Source organism: Pituophis catenifer, unplaced genomic scaffold (genome assembly GCF_029215685.1).
Source record: "Pituophis catenifer annectens isolate HBS135680 unplaced genomic scaffold, rPitCat1.0.hap2 SCAF_10, whole genome shotgun sequence".
In the NCBI taxonomy this organism is placed as follows: Eukaryota; Metazoa; Chordata; class Lepidosauria; order Squamata; family Colubridae; genus Pituophis; species Pituophis catenifer.
This window is the reverse complement of record NW_027256890.1, coordinates 13,218,032-13,234,830: the sequence shown is the minus strand read 5'-3', so window position 1 is coordinate 13,234,830 and position 16,799 is coordinate 13,218,032. Positions and strand designations below refer to the sequence as shown.

The 16,799-nt window shown below is 44.7% G+C and overlaps 1 protein-coding gene across 1 annotated transcript; it reads left to right on the top strand.

Annotated features, from left to right (window-relative positions):
• Positions 1–306: 306 nt before the first annotated feature.
• On the top strand, positions 307–6,388 carry CIDEC (cell death inducing DFFA like effector c). The gene is made up of 5 exons (XM_070951649.1): positions 307–427; positions 545–686; positions 1,858–2,007; positions 4,252–4,439; positions 5,741–6,388. Exons 1-5 carry the CDS (start codon positions 375–377, stop codon positions 5,919–5,921), a joined length of 714 nt encoding a protein of 237 aa, XP_070807750.1. The 5' UTR covers positions 307–374; the 3' UTR covers positions 5,922–6,388.
• The last annotated feature ends 10,411 nt before the right edge of the window (positions 6,389–16,799 follow it).

The window sequence follows — 16,799 nt, the reverse complement described above, 5'->3', positions numbered from 1 at the left end:
GGAAGAAAGGAAGAAAGGAAGAAAGGAAGAAAGAAAGAAAGAAAGAAAGAAAGAAAGAAAGAGAAGGAAGGAAGGAAGGAAGGAAGGAAGGAAGGAAGGAAGGAAGGAAGAAGAAAGAAAGGATGGAAGGATAGAAGGATAGAAGGATGGAAGGAAGAAAGGAAGAAAGGAAGAAAGGAAGCACGAACGGAAGAAAAGAAAGAAAAATAAAAGCGTAAAATCAATCATATCCAGGCCTTCTCTTTTATCTAGCTGCCCCATCCATCAAGATGTCACAATCTTAAAAAAAAAAGAAAGAAATTTAAGAAAATGGACACGCCCTAACCCCGTTTTCTCTTCCCTTAGAGCCTGGATCATATTCTCTTTGCAGCCTGATGGATTACGCAAAGAAATCTTTGGGTCTTCTCAGCCCCCGATCGCTTTCCAAGTAAGTATCGGTAGATAAGCAGCGATGGTTCCTTCCGGTGGTGGGATTCAAAAATTCGTTTTGAAGGGGGCGTTTTTATCCTTCCCCTCCCTCAAATGATGTTTCCCCCTCTTCCAGATGTGTGTCGGCCAGTGCTTCCGTGACCCAACAGCTGTTGGCTGGCCCTGCTCCCCGTCCGAGGCCGTATCGAGTGAACAACTGTGAGCGTACGCTGCGAAAAGGAATCATGGCTGAGAATCTGAACGACCTGCTTGAGAAAGTAAGTGGGGTGGGGAGGGGCAGACTGGCCAATTTTGGGCACAGTGGGCTTCTCACCGCAGTATAGAGTAGAATATAGAATTTTTTATTGGCCAAGTGTGATTGGACACACAAGGAATTTGTCTTTGGTGCATTCGCTCTCAGTGTACATAAAAATACATTCGTCAAGAATCGTAAGGTACAACACTCAATGATAGTCATAGGTTACAAATAAGCTATCAGGAAACAATATCAATATGAATCGTAAGGATACCAGCAACAAGGTTACAGTCATGCAGTCCTAAGTGGGAGGAGATGGGTAGTGGGAACAATGAGAAGATTAATATTTATTTATTTATTTATTTATTTATTTATTTATTTATTTATTTATTTATTTGTTCAATTTATATGCCACCTTTCTCTGAAGACTCAGGGTGGCTTACAATGCGTTTAAAAAAACCATTATAAAAACATTTAAAAATTAAAACATTAAAACCCATTCACAGGAGTAGTGCAGTAGTAGTGCAGACTTAGTGAATAGTTTGACAGTGTTGAGGGAATTATTTGTTTAGCAGAGTGATGGCGTTCGGGGAAAAAACTGTCCTTGTGTCTAGTTGTTCTGATGTGCGGTGCTCTATAGCGTCGTTTTGAGGGTAGGAGTTGAAACAGTTGATGTCCAGGATGTGAGGGGTCTGTTACTAAATATTAAAAAGTTAAAAGTCTTTCCGAATGGATAGAAGAGAATATTCGTAGCTCAGGGTTGTGAATTGTGGAGTCCTTGGTGTGCTCTGAGCTTGCTGGTTTTTCTTGGAGACGTTTCATGACCCCACTAGATAGTATCATCAGTGCTAGAAGGGAGTGGAGTTTGCGGAGTGGAGGAGGAGGACTGTGGGGTGTTTGGTTCTCTCTGAGCTTGCTGGTTTTTCTTGGAGACGTTTCATCACCCAATTAGGGAACATCATCAGTGTTAAATATTTCAGAATGCCATCTCAGTGGGTTTTTTTTAAAATGGAGACCAATGGGCACTGGGTGAAGTCCTAAGCAATCTTCTCATCACCTCATCCAAAGCAAAACTCTTAGTGTCAAAGCTTCCTTTCTAAGCCAGCTTGGTCAAGAGATGCTCCCTTGTTAACAAACCCTGATTCCTAGGTTGTCTGGAACGCCAAGGTATCCGATCTTTATTTATTACGCAGGTACGAACTGCTCTGGACTTAGTGGGACCCATCACCCTTGTCTTGGATGAAGACGGCACCAGTGTAGAATCGGAGGAATTTTTCCAAATCCTGGAGGAGGGAACGGTATTGCTGGCCTTGACTGAAGGACAGGTGTGGCGTCCAGACAAGGTGAGGAGCCAGATTTAAGACTTAAACCAGGAAGATTTGATCATCTTCATTTCAAGGACATGCTATCGTCTGGTTAGGTTAGAAGCATGGGCATCTGCATGGAAGGAAGATCAAAGGAACTTTGATTAAGTTGGAAGCACTTGTCTGTTGGGTTTAACCATGGTTTCTTGAATAAACCACCATTGGTTTGGCTTCTTCCCAAGAATGGTCATTCACATCTAGGTTGGAAGCCCTCAGCTGTTGAGTTTAACCATGGCTTCTTGAATAAACCACCATTGGTTCAGCTTCCTCCCACGGGTAGTCATCCACAGCTAAGTTGGAGTTTAACCATGGCTTCTTGAATAAACCACCACTGGCTTGTCTTCTTCCCAAGAAAGGTCATTCACATCTAGGTTGGAAGCTCTCCGCTGTTGGGTTTAACCATGGCTTCTTGAAGAAGCCAGCATTGGTTCGGCTTCCTCCCAGGGATAGTCATCCACAGCTAAGTTGGAAGCACTCATCTGTTGGGTTTAACCATGGCTTCTTGAATAAGCCACCATTGGCAAGATAGAGAAGGACAGCCCCGAGATGGAAGTGGCTCAACTGTCAGTTGGAATGGGTGTTTCCAAAAATCAGAAGGTTTATTTTTTTAATTTAAGTTATTGATTTGGTTACCGTATATGACCGCCCAACTCACATGCGCGGCAAACGGTTCTGTCTGTTTTGCGCACATCGCAAATGAGTTTGAGTAACTAGGTTGTGTGAACGTAGCCAAGGATGCTATCGTTAGGTCGCTCGGCTCCTGGGAGGCGAAGGGTGGGCCATCCAGAATTCTGAAAAACGAAAAACTCTTCTTCTCCCGATCGGTTTTATGGAAATGAAACCTTTGAAAGTTGATTTTAAATGCTGGAGCCTTTTATTATTCTGCTTGTAGAGCTCCCCGTGATCAGGGAGTTTAAATAAGTGTCATCACGATAAAGGCAATTCCCCGCAAACCGTATTAGAGAAAGGAAATGGAACACGTAGCACTGAAATTGATAACTGTCAGGGTTAGGTTTGAAAGACTCTTCGGTGAAGAGAAAGGGGGCGAAAAACAGTTTTTTCTCTCTTGGCTATAAATGTCACGAAGTCACGAATTGATTGCTCTTTAATCATGAGGACTAGAATCCTGAAGAGCGGAAACCGACAGCAACATACAACCTTGGCTGGCTGTGCAAAGCTTGGATGCAGCAGAGGCTCTGTGTTTGATAGCGATCGTTGCAGAAGACAGAATAACAAGAGTGTGGAAGGGACCTTGGAGGTCATCTAATCCAGCCCCCTTCTCAAATAGGAGACCTTAGACCAGAAGTCCTTAAAACTTTCTTTTTTCAACAAGCCGGGCTGGCTTAATTTCTTTTTAAGGGTTTTTTAATTGTTCTGTTTTGCTTATCGTTTTAATTAATGGGGCCAAATCTATATATATTTTTAAATGTGTTTTAATATTTGTATTTGATGTTTTTATCTGGCTGTTCACCGCCCTGAGTCCTCAGGGAGAAGGGCGGTATACAAATTCAAAAATAAAAAGAAAAAAAGAAAAAAGAAAAAAAGAAGTCAGCAATCTGCGGCTCTGGAGCCGCATGTGGCTCTTTCACCCCTCTGCTGCGGCTCCCTGTCACTCAAAATATGCGTCACAACCGCCAATGTGCGAAACCCACCGGCACGCGATTTATTGAGCTTTTCAACCCCCGGTAGGCCAACCATGGATAAATCGAAGAAAAGAAAAGTTTCAGAAGAAAACAGAACGTTTAATTCAACTACATATCCTAGTTTTGTGGCCGCTCAAGAAATAGTCAGGGACGGGAAGGGTTTTTGTGGCTCCCGGTGTTTTCTTTTCTGTGGGAAACAGGTCCAAATGGCTCTTTGAGTGTTTAAGGTTGCAGACCCCCACCATATACTATTTCAATCATGTGGCTGTCCAGTCTCTTCTTAAAAATCTCCAGCGACGGAGCGCCCATAACTTCTGGTGGCCAGCTGTTCCACTGGTTGATTGTCCTCACTGTTAGGAAGTTTCTCCTTACTTACAGGTTGCTCCTCTCCTTGATGAGTTTCCACCCATTGCTTCTTGTTCTACTCTCTGGTGCTTTGGAGAATAGCTTGACTTCCTCTTCTTTGGGGCTGCCCCTCAAATATTAGAAGACCGCTATCACATGTTCCCCCCCTCCCCGATCCTTCTTTTTGTTCGACTCTCATTAAAGCGTCTTTTCCCCATTTTTTTTTTGTCCCCAGAAAGCCGGCTACCAGCTCTCGCTGTCCCACAAGCCTCGACGTCGGATTGACGTGGCCTGCATCACGTTCGACCTCTACAAGACCAACCCCCAGGATTTCCTTGGCTCTTTGAACATCAAAGCTACTCTCTACGGAACCTACAGCATGTCCTACGATATGCAATGCTATGGCGCAAAGAGGATGATGAAGTAAGTTTCTTCGTCTCCCTGGCTTGGCCCTTCCCATCATCATTTGCCATTAAGAATCCTTTGGGGATTCACCCACCATTGGCTCACGGGCATACCACATGTTTATGATTATTTATTGTTCTATTCTTTTAATGTGTACTAGTTTATAATGTTGGTCAGCCGCCTGGGGTCTCTGATGAGATGAGTGGCGCATTAAAGAACCAACCAACCAAACAAACAAACAAACAAACAAGCAATGTCATTTTTTTGTGTGTGGTCAGTCGAGACTTCGAACGGTCTCTGCCCCACTTCCAGCAGGTGGCACCAGGTTAGCAGTGCCCATCTCATTGCAAAAGCTTATTTTTCCCATGCGGCCCATCGTCACTCTGTGTGTTGTGACCTAGGCTTCCGGAGTCATTAAAACACACGAGTAGTCCCCAAAACCTCTTTTATTGCAACAGCTGTGAATTACGTTCATTCACAGCTGAGTCCCAATTAGTTGCAAAACGTCCTTCGGGATAATCACCAACCTTTATTTCCCTTGACACGCTGCCAAAGACCTACTTGGCAAAGCCACACAGAGTCCAGAATCAAACAGAGATGCCGACTGGGAACAGAAGTAACAACGTTGCTTTCCTGCAAAGGGCCCACGGGCCTTTGCTTCTCTTTTAAGCCTTATGGGAGGGGCCAATCATCTCCAGGCCTTACTCCCGAGTTGTCCCTTTTGTTTTAACTGTTCTTGCCTTCTGGCAGAGAACCCCTTGCTAAAAAATTTTGAAGCCCACCTCTGGTTCAAAGAGAACCTTATTGTCAACTGTCTAGATTCATGATGGCGAACCTATGGCACAGGTGGCACACAGAGACATATTGGTGGGCACGCAAGTGTTGCCCTAGCTCAGCTCCAGCGCGCATGCGTGCACCGGCCAACTGATTTTCAGGCCTTCTGGTCCCACCGGAAGTCAGGAAACTGGCTGTTTCCGGCATCCGGAAGGCCTCCGGAGGGATAGGGAAGGCTGTTTTTGCCCTCCCCAGGCTCCTAGAAAGCTTCTGGAACCTGGGGAGGGGGAAAAACGGACCTACTCTACCCACCGTGCCATCACGTGCCAAAAGCAGGGAGAAGTGTGTGTGGGGGTCACGTGCACATGCGTGGGAGGGCGGGGCGCATTGAATTATGGATGTGGGCACCCGCACCCGCGACCCCCCCCATGCTCCCCCCGATTTTGGCACGCGACGGCAAAAAGTGTTAGCCATCGCTGGTTTCGATGGCCTTCTTTGCTCCCTGATCATCTCTCTCTTCCCCCAATTTCTCCCGTTTTCCTCAGGGAAGCTCTCCGCTGGACACTTTTCACCATGCAAGCCACAGGTCACGTCCTGTTGGGCACTTCCTGTTACATGCAGCATTTGCTGGACGCTCCGGAAGAACCGAAGGAAGAAACGTTGCCATCGTTGTTGCCTCCTTCTATTGCTCTCCCTTCCTCTCTCACCCGGAGAATGTTGCAGTGAATTTGGGATGCGCGTGTCTCCAAGGGACAGAGATATTTTCTGCACCCCCACCCCTCCTGCTGCTACGGACTCCGAACGCCGGGAGGGTTGACCTCCTACACGTAAGGCACCCACAGAGATCCCGTAGAGAGGGACGGGCACCTTCCTGCACTTGCTGGAGTTAAAAATAAAAACAAAAACACAGCCATCCTCAAGACATTTTGACGTTGTAATAGGATTCTAGGCACTTCACCGTTTCTTCTAAGTTGTAACGTGCTTTCTTATTCTTCTTGTCCAGCTCTGCAGCCAGAATTGATGCCGCAATAGGCCAAGGTTTCACCTTTCCTTATTTATATATATATATATATGTATGTATGTGTGCGTATGTATGTATTTTTCCAACACGCACAGGTAAACGCACAGCCAGCGTGACACCACGTTGACTTGTTATTATGACACTGTAAATATGTGAATTAAAAAAAAGACACGTTTTCTTAAACCGTGAGATGGGTTCTTTCCAGAGGATGGGCTTCAGATACTGTACGTCGCAAAACACAGCAATTCTCGCGCGCGCACCGTCCACCCACGCGTGCAACATCAAACAACACAGCAAATTGCTTGCATGCGGCACAGTGATGGGTTTCCAAAAAAATTTTCTGCCGGTTCTGTGGGTGTGGCTTGGTGGGTGTGGCTTGGTGGGGGCATCCATCCATCCACCCATCTATCTGTCCTAGGATTAGTTTAATGCAAAACTGCAGATAATATAGATCGGTGGGATTTGAAAGCTCAGCAGAGGCCAGGATTATCCTCTTTTGGAGAACTGTATCCGGCATTTTCTCGCTGGCTGGAGGGATGCGACATAAGCACTTTTACGGCAGGCTAAATTCTCTGCTGGATGTGTCTCTTTTTTTTGCTTAATGAGTTAATAGTTCTCTGCCTTGCTTCATTTAAAGAAGATTAACTTATTTTTCTTGTAGGCTAAGGTTCCTTGGTCCCCCTTCTTATTTTATTTTATTTTATTTTATTTTATTTTATTATTTTATTTTATTTTATTTTATTTTATTTTATTTTATTTTATTTTATTTTATTTTTTGCAAAAGACGTTAGGGGTGTGGAATATCATTAACGAGAGAGATCCCAACCTAGGAGAAATTGCCTGACACTGAGGACAAATGAACCTAATCCAACCAAACCCAAGTCATGAGGACTAGAAACTTGAAAAGGCAACTAGTGTTACCTTGCTGTGGCAACATCCCCACTAAAATTCGCTGCACGGCAAATCTGCAACCCTTTTTTTAAAAAATATGTTCTTTTGCAATAGAATCTACTTGTAGAACTTTGGCACTCTTGCAATATTAAAAACCCGGAGCCATTACGAGATAGTTGAAGGTTCTCCGGGGGTTACTTAAAGGAGCTTAAATGGCCCGAGCCATATGAAAACCAGGGAAGTTTAATAAGGCCATTTTCATGGCCAAGTCCTGCGGCTTCAGGAATTCAGGAAGCATCTGAATTTGTGGTGTTTTTTTTAAAGGTGTGTGTCTGTTTAGAATGGAATGGAATGGTCTACCCACTTATTTTTGGAACGTTCCGGTCTACCCACTTATTTTTGGAACGTTCCGGTCTACCCACTTATTTTTGGAACGTTCCGGTCTACCCACTTATTTTTGGAACGTTCCAGTCTACCCACTTATTTTTGGAACGTTCCGGTCTACCCACTTATTTTTGGAACGTTCCGGTCTACCCACTTATTTTTTGGAACGTTCCGGTCTACCCACTTATTTTTGGAACGTTCCGGTCTACCCACTTATTTTTGGAACGTTCCGGTCTACCCACTTATTTTTGGAACGTTCCGGTCTACCCACTTATTTTTGGAACGTTCCGGTCTACCCACGTATTTTTGGAACGTTCCGGTCTACCCACTTTTTTTTGGAACGTTCCGGTCTACCCACTTGTTTTTGGAACGTTCCGGTCTACCCACTTGTTTTTGGAACGTTCCGGTCTACCCACTTATTTTTGGAACGTTCCGGTCTACCCACTTATTTTTGGAATGTTCCGGTCTACCCACTTATTTTTGGAACGTTCCGGTCTACCCACTTATTTTTTGGAACGTTCCGGTCTACCCACTTATTTTTGGAACGTTCCGGTCTACCCACTTATTTTTGGAACGTTCCGGTCTACCCACTTATTTTTGGAACGTTCCGGTCTACCCACTTATTTTTGGAACGTTCCGGTCTACCCACTTGTTTTTGGAACGTTCCGGTCTACCCACTTGTTTTTGGAACGTTCCGATCTACCCACTTATTTTTGGAACGTTCCGGTCTACCCACTTGTTTTTGGAACGTTCCGGTCTACCCACTTATTTTTTGGAACGTTCCGGTCTACCCACTTATTTTTGGAACGTTCCGGTCTACCCACGTATTTTTGGAACGTTCCGGTCTACCCACTTATTTTTGGAACGTTCCGGTCTACCCACTTATTTTTGGAACGTTCCGGTCTACCCACTTATTTTTTGGAACGTTCCGGTCTACCCACTTATTGTTGGAACGTTCCGGTCTACCCACTTATTTTTGGAACGTTCCGGTCTACCCACTTATTTTTGGAACGTTCCGGTCTACCCACTTATTTTTGGAACGTTCCGCTCTACCCACTTGTTTTTGGAACGTTCCGGTCTACCCACTTATTTTTGGGAACGTTCCGGTCTACCCACTTATTTTTTGGAACGTTCCGGTCTACCCACTTATTTTTGGAACGTTCCGGTCTACCCACTTATTTTTGGAACGTTCCGGTCTACCCACTTATTTTTTGGAACGTTCCGGTCTACCGGCACCCGCTGTGCCCGCGTGACACCCCTCCTGCGCGAGCTGCACTGGCTTCCGGTGGTCTTCCGGGTGCGATTCAAGGTGTTGGTTACCACCTTTAAAGCGCTCTATGGCACAGGACCCGGGTACCTTCAAGACCGTCTTCTGCCACCAATAGCCTCCCACCGACCAGTCCGTTCCCACAGAGAGGGTCTCCTCAGGGTGCCATCAGCCAAGTTATGTCGGCTGGCGACACCCAGGGGGAGGGCCTTCTCTGTGGGAGCCCCAGCCCTGTGGAATGAACTGCCCCCGGAAATACGCAAGATCTCCGACCTCCGGGTGTTCCGCTGCGCATTGAAGACCTTGTTGTTCCGCCAGGCAGGGCTGTCAATATAATAATTTTAAATTGGGGTATTTTAAATTTTAGAGTTTTTAAAGCAGCCAAATCTATTTAATTATTTTAATTTTTAATTATTGTTGTGTCTTGTGTTTTAAACTGGCTGTACACCGCCCTGAGTCCTTCGGGAGAAGGGCGGTATAGAAATAAAATTATTATTATTATTATTATTATTATTATTATTATTATTTTGGAACGTTCCGGTCTACCCACTTATTTTTGGAACGTTCCGGTCTACCTCTTTGTTTTTGGAGCGCACTGGTCTACCACCACACTGCCTTTTACCTACTGATCCGCTGTAGGGCGTCCCTTTGAAGCGCCACGGCAAGAGTTTAAACAGTTTTTTGCCGCTCTGCAACCACCGAGAGCATCGGAAACCGCTTTCAGGCAGCTTGGCCTCAATTGCCAATCTACCACCGCCGAGCGGTTTACAAGGAGCGGATCGGTTCTAGCCGATCAGTTGGGAGGCTTCTTGGCTTCTCAATTTAAAGCGACGGTGTCTTGTTTTTTTCCCCCCCCTCTTCTTTTGTCAAGTGAGCCCTGATTTTTTTCCTTCTAGCCAATCCGCTGGGACTCGGGAGGCAGCGAATAGATTGGGGGCGGGGCCAGGCAGAGGTGGTGTTTATCGGTTCTCCGAACTACTCAAAATTTCCACTACCGGTTCGCAAGAACCGGGGAGAACCGGTAACAACCTACCACTGCTCCCAACTGTGTTATTCTGTATTCTGTACCTTTCCTGCCCTGAGTGCAGCAACTGAGTTTGGTAGCAAAAAAATACGATGGCTATATAAATGAGGTAGAAAGCCCTGGAGATGGAATTAAAGGGAAGATTCAGAAGTCTTGGAAAGTCTGCTGCTTTAGCTGGGGGTGGGATGAGGGCTGGACTAGAAGACCTCCAAGGTTCCTTCCAACCCTGTATTCTGTAAGTGGTTTTCCTGCTGCTGAGTGTGTTATACAAGCCAAGCGTACCGGCAGAATGAAAAAGAAAGCAGAAAAAAGCCCAAATAATTGTTGGTTGATTTTTAAAGGCAGAAAAGATCGGAGGCTTTGGCTGAAATCTTAAACTAAATTTTGGGTTGCTTAAGAGAGTTAACAGATTCACGCTATCATCCCTGATACATTGGTTTATTTAATCATCTATCATAAATAAACGATGGCTTGTGGGTGGACGTCGCCTCAGGGAATAACCGGAGTAGCTCAAATGCATTTGAACGATAGAGAGATCTATCTGGAAAGATTCCACTGCTTCTTTCGCCAAATACTGTGGAGTGTTAAATAAATATTGTGCTCCGCCATCCATCATTTCCGACTGAGCATTATCGACTCGGATATTCATCGATCGATATAAAATATGTATGCAGGATTGTTCGGTTCGAAATATATCTTCTTGGAGAGCTTGCAAAAAAAAATAATAATAGGAAAGCATGAAATAATAACAAGAACGCCATATCCAAGTTAACACTACAGACAAATGGAAATGCATTTGCTACCTCAAATACTTCCTGTTTTTTATATAAATATTGGCGAAAGAGCAATCCCTCGAATGTGTTCAAACTTTAAAACATTGATTAAAAGGGATTTTTTTAAAATATGTATTTTACTGAGTAGAGAAATATGTTTCTCTTTTCTTACTTATGTCTCTCTTACTATTTGGTGCAATGTTCTTTTTCTGTATGTTGTAGCATTGGCTTCACTTAACGCAATTTCTTTCTAGATTTGCTTCTACAAAACCATAGTTTTGAATTGCTCAGCAGTGACTGGACAATTGGACATACGTAGTACAGAACTTTAAAACCGATTAACCAAGCGATGACTATAAAAGTCAATTCAAAAAGCTAATTAACGTTCGAATCCCATCCCAGAACCATGTGCCACTCAGTCAAGATCAAGTTATATAATCACCTGGCCATAGCAGAATCATGAAGTCCTGTCCCAGATTTTGATAATAATTTTTAAAAAAAACTCTTGGGGTTGTGTTGTTTGTTGAGACTTTCTGCACAGGACCTGGCATTGGTTCTTGTGGAAAACTGGCTGCCTGTTCTTCCCCAGCTACGGACCCCAAAGAACGCAGCACACACGAAGTCTGTACAAACCTTAGTTTACTAAATTAAATCAGTCCTTTTTCAAACAAAGGCTGTTAATTAACTTTCTTAACAGCCTACAAGAAACCAAAGAATAAATAATCGTAATCTTACCATGGTTGGTAGAAAGCCCAGAAGCAATTTGCAGAGAACTAAGATCCGGATGCGAAGGAGAGTGAACGAAGTTGTTCCCTGCAAAGTGCTTCAGTTGGCGTTCCTCCTTAAATAGGCTAAGGGAGTGACCAATTAGCCCCAAGCCTTAGTCTCGAGGAGACCTTCTCCTGAGGAGCCACTCCTGCCTTTTGGCAGCTCTGCACGCCCGTGCATCTGGAAGAGGCTTCTCCTCTTCTTCCTCTTCACTTATGGGAGCTTCTGGAGGTTCTGAAGGCTCTGGCTGAATCCCCGCCTCTGGCACCACATCTTCTCCAGCCTCCTCATTGTTTGACTTGAGTGCCAGCTGCACAGGCTGCTGGTGCAGCACCACACCAGTCTCCTCGCTGTCGGAATCAGCTACAATCTGCACAGGCCGCTGATGGACCACAACACTGCCCTTGGGATCTCTCTGCTGTTGTTATCAAGGAGGTCCCGACAGCCTGTAAGAGATTTGAGTCTTATCTTGTTTGGTCCGTCTGCTTGTTTTTTTTTTTTGTTTTGTTTTGTTTTTATGTTATGCTTTTAAATCTGTTTGCTTGAGCTAATCATAAAGCTGAAAATCCTTTTATTCCCCGGAGGGTTCATTGTCTCTGGATCCAAAGGAACCAATGGCTGAGATGCGCTGACTCTCACAGCAAAACATCCCTCGCAGGAATGGATGCGTAAAACAACTCCTTTTTTCCCCCCCCCATCAAACGGAATGACCGAGCAAGTATCTTTTTCTAACCTCCAAATATATCTCCGTAACCCGCTGACGGCAATGTCAGCCCAATGTCAGGGACGTCCCTGCAAAGAAGCGTTTTCATCCCTTAAACCCCCCCTCCCCCCAAAATGCATAACGTGCAAAATAATAATTGGTTGTGGATTTTTAGCCTGGTTGTGTGATCGGGTGCTAAACGAATGAGACGCGAATCGAAGGATCATTGGCTGATTTCCCTCCTATAAATCATTCAAGGATAGTTAAAACCAGGAAGTAATGACACCCGGGCGGGTGGGCGGAGCTTTGCTCCACCATCGCTACCAGATTGCCGAACCACCGGCCAAGATCGCTACCGGATCAGGCGATCCGGTCTGATCCAGGAGCATTTCACCCCTGGTTTTCATGCTAGGCTCTATCCAGTGGTGGTATTCCAATTTGGACCGAACCGGCTGAATACCATAACCCCGGCGCTATGCTGTCCTATTTGGCTACGTTTTCGGGCGCATGTGCAAAAGGCGCACGTGAACCAGCGGTAAAAATATGTGAAACCTACCTCTGGCTCGATCCATAAAGCTTCTCTTCAGCTCATTTTCCCTGACATGACTCATCAAGCTCCATCCGGAAGAAACATGATCGGAGAGGAGCACGGACGTCGTCCCTGCTCATCCATCTCAACTAGGAGAAACAGACACATTTTAAAGGCAATTAATACCACTTCTGCAAAATTGTCAACTTTGACTATCCAGAAAAAATGAGGAAAGCCCGAGAAGTATTAGGATGCTTTGCCACCTCGGTCTTTCTGTCCCCCCACTTTTTTTTTTTAACAGCAGGAAGAAGCTGGTATGGAGAATACAGAAAAGGCAGAAAGGAAAGGAAAGGAGGCCAGGAGAAATTACACGGAGCTGTTTAACTCTGTACACAACTCTGTGCGTGCCTTATTTAACCGTTGGTCGAATCTGGAGCTCCTTCTCCTGTCTGCCAAGGTCATTCCGCAATTGATTATAAGATATTGCATATGAGCTGCAAGAATCTAAATGGCCACCAGAGAGCAGCAATGATATGAGAGGGGAGGGGAAGAAATCCTACCTCTTTGTTGCCATCTAGTGATCATCTGCCCCAAAGGCGGTTTTTTAAAAGGTAAGTGAACTTTCTTGTTTTTTCTTGAAGACGTTTCGCTTCTCATCCCAAGAAGCTTCTTCAGTTCTGACTGAACGGTGGAGAATGGAAGGGTTTCAGCAGGTTCAATGACTCTCAGAAAGAGTACTAATGACCAGAGGACTGCAAGGAATATAAATCCTTCCATTCTCCAGTCAGAACTGAAGAAGCTTCTCGGGTGAGAAGTGAAGCATCTTCAAGGAAAGAAAGGAAGAAAGACATTCCAGTTGCCTTTTGAAAAAGCACCTTTGGGACAATCATGACGTGGAGATTTTCCACAGACATCTAACAATCATCTGGAGTTTTGTCAATATCTACTCGACCGTGCCATTCTTCATGACGGCTTTTACTTATTTAACAAATAGAATAGAAGAATAAACACAAAAAGAAAATGCAAAAAGAAAAAAAAAGAAAGCAATGCAGCTAGAAGTGGAACCGTATATTGTATAATTAAATGTGATTAATAAATAATTATTGTTTTATGATTTGATAGGGCTTCTATTGCTTTGCTTTGCTTTGCTGTTTTTTAATACTGCTTCTTAATTGTTTCTGAGCAACCCAGAATCTTTGGTACAGATGGGCAGTTATATAAGTTCGATTAATAATTGATTAATATATACTCAATGAACGCATAATTGCTAAAATGTATACACTCTTGTTGAAACTTGAAACCGGGAAAGAACAAGTGAAAGAAGATACGATAAAAAATGGACTAAGAACTATGGTTACAACATATGGCTGGAACAGTGGTCGAACACGTGAAGGGATCGAAATCCCCACCAGATTATAATTTTAAAATAACGTTTATAAATTGATGTATTGCTGGTAAATGACTCCAGAAATGACGCTAAATGACTCTAGGTCGTATGAAAGTACTTCAAATTTATGTTGGAAATGTGGACAATGTGAAGGGTCATTTTATCGTGCCTGGTGGAATTGCAAAAACAGGGCAGAAAATTTTGGGTTGCAATACATAAAATGCAAATAATTTTAAAGATTCATATTTGACCTAAAGCAGAACTTGTTTCACTGAGACCAATGGACAGAAAATGTTAAAAAAAGGGGTTTCTACTTGGGTACGTCTAGTGCAAGGGTCTGCAACCTTAAATACTCAAAGAGCCATTTGGACCCGTTTCCCACAGAAAAGGAAACACCGGGAGCCACAAAATCTGGGTGGGCGTGGCCAACTCAATGTCACTCACTTCCACCAGTCACATGACTCCCCCTCTAGCCACGCCTACCCAGCCGATCATTAGGGCAGAGAACCAGTTGGTAAAAAACACCGGGAACCACAAAATCCTTTTGACATATCCCTCCCTCCTCCCTTCCTCCCCTCTCTCTCTCTCTCTGTATCTCTCTATGTCTCTCTCTCCCCACCTCTCTCTCTCTCTCTCTCCCTCTGCCCTGCTTACTACCAAGATGTAACATGTAAGAATATGGTTTCTGTTTTTATTTGCTGCAGGGCCATCGGAACAGTTAGTTCCAGTCAACGGATGGACAGCAATAATCTTGAACATAATATGGAGAAAGGTCTTCTTATTGTCTAGTCAAAAAACACATTTTTCTCCATAGGAAAGAGCCTTTATTAGCTATTAACCAAGGTTACTGGCCTTCAAATGAAGCCATCTGATGCTCTGGCCCCATCGCCTTCCTCGGCTTTCGGTAGAAAGGAAGAGCTTTCGAAGACACATTCGTCAGTTTCAGATCTGTCCTTTCCATTTTTCAAAGGCGACAACCACAACACGACACTCGGCCTCCCTTCAGCTCCTAGTGACGGCTGGAAGCTCATTTATCAAACTTCACCCGCCATTATCCGCAAGAAATGGAGCGATCCGTCTTCGGGCTCGCCAGATTAGAAGAAGACCGCCGTCTTCTGATCGGCAGCCGCCTGGAACCGAACTAATAAGGTGGGATGAAAGAGAAAAGGGCCTGTGTGTAAATTTTAAAGAACTGGTTGAACGCCGGGAGCTAGAAATCTCTTATTTTCGGTCTTGCCTCATTATGAGTCTGGTTATGGCTGAATCTTCAGCCCATGGAAGTTGTGTGAGAAAATGACTTAGAAAACAGCGTAGAATCATAGAGTTGGGATCAGGGGTGAAATCCAGCAGGTTCTGGAGAACCAGTAGCGGAAATTTCGAGCAGTTCAGAGAACCGGTAGCGGAAATTTTGAGTAGTTCAGAGAACCAGTAGCGGAAATTTCGAGCAGTTCAGAGAACCGGTAGCGGAAATTTCGAGCAGTTCAGAGAACCGGTAGCGGAAATTTCGAGCAGTTCAGAGAACCAGTAGCGGAAATTTCGAGCAGTTCAGAGAACCGGTAGCGGAAATTTTGAGTAGTTCGGAGAACCGGCAAATGCCGCCTCTGGCTGGCACCAAAGTGGGGTGGGAATGGAGATTTTGCAATATCCTTCCCCCAGGAGTGGGGAGGGAATGGGGATTTTGCAGTATCCTTCCCTTGCCATGCCCACCAAGCCACACCATGCCCACCAAGCCACGCCCACAGAACCGGTAGTAAAAAAAAATGGATTTCCCCACTGTTTGGCATCCTTGACCTTCCCAGATCTTTGGATGTCCAACAGAGGCGTCACAAAACATAACAATATAGGATGGGATTGTGCCCGGCTGCTACCGGTTTGCCTGAACTGGTCTGAACCGGGTAAATCCCACCTCTGATATCCAACCATGGCTCGAAGACTCCAATGATGAGGGCTCACCTCTCCAGGAGTGGGCTATTTCTCTGTTTAATGAGGAGATTCTCCTGGCTTTGAGTTTGGATCTCCCGCAAAGCTTCCATTTTTTTGGTTCTTGTCCTATTCTTGGTTACTACGGAGAGTAACTCCAAAGCAGGGGTGAAATCCAGCAGGTTCTGACAGGTTCTGGAGAACCATTAGTGAAAACTTGGAGTAGTTCAGAGAACCGATAATGGAAATTTTGAGTAGTTTGGAGAACCGGTAGCGGAAATTTTGAGTAGTTTGGAGAACCAGCAAATGCCACCTCTGGCTGGCCCCAGAGTGGGATGGGAATGGAGATTTTGCAATATCCTTCCCCCAGGAGTGGGGAGGGAATGTGGATTTTGCAGTATCCTTCCCCTGCCACCGCCCAAAAGCCCTGCCCAACAAGCCACAATATGTCTACCAAACCACGCCCACAGAACCGGTAGTAAAAAAAAAATTGGATTTCACCACTGCTCCACAGCCTCTCCTTGTGACCGCCCTTCAAGGATTGGGGTATCTCCAATCAGGTCTCCTCTTAGAACAAAAATAGAGGTACCCCTCAACGTACGACCACCGTTTGAGGCCAAAACTTACGTTGCTTAAGTGAAAAATGTTTTCCTCGTTTTACGACTTTCTTTTGGCCACCTTTGTTAAATGAATCACTGCAGCGGATAAAATTAGCAACACGGTGGTTAAGGGAACGTGGCTTCCTCGTTCGACTTTGCTAGTCAGAAGGTCGCAAAAGGGCACTGTCATAAATGTGAGACAGTTGCCAAAATGCAGCTGTCTGAATTTTGATCGTGTGATGAGGGGGATGCTGCAATGGTCATACGTGTGAAAAACGGTCGTAAGTCATTTTTTTCAGTGCCGTTGTAACTTTGAACATTACTAAGTGAACTGTTGT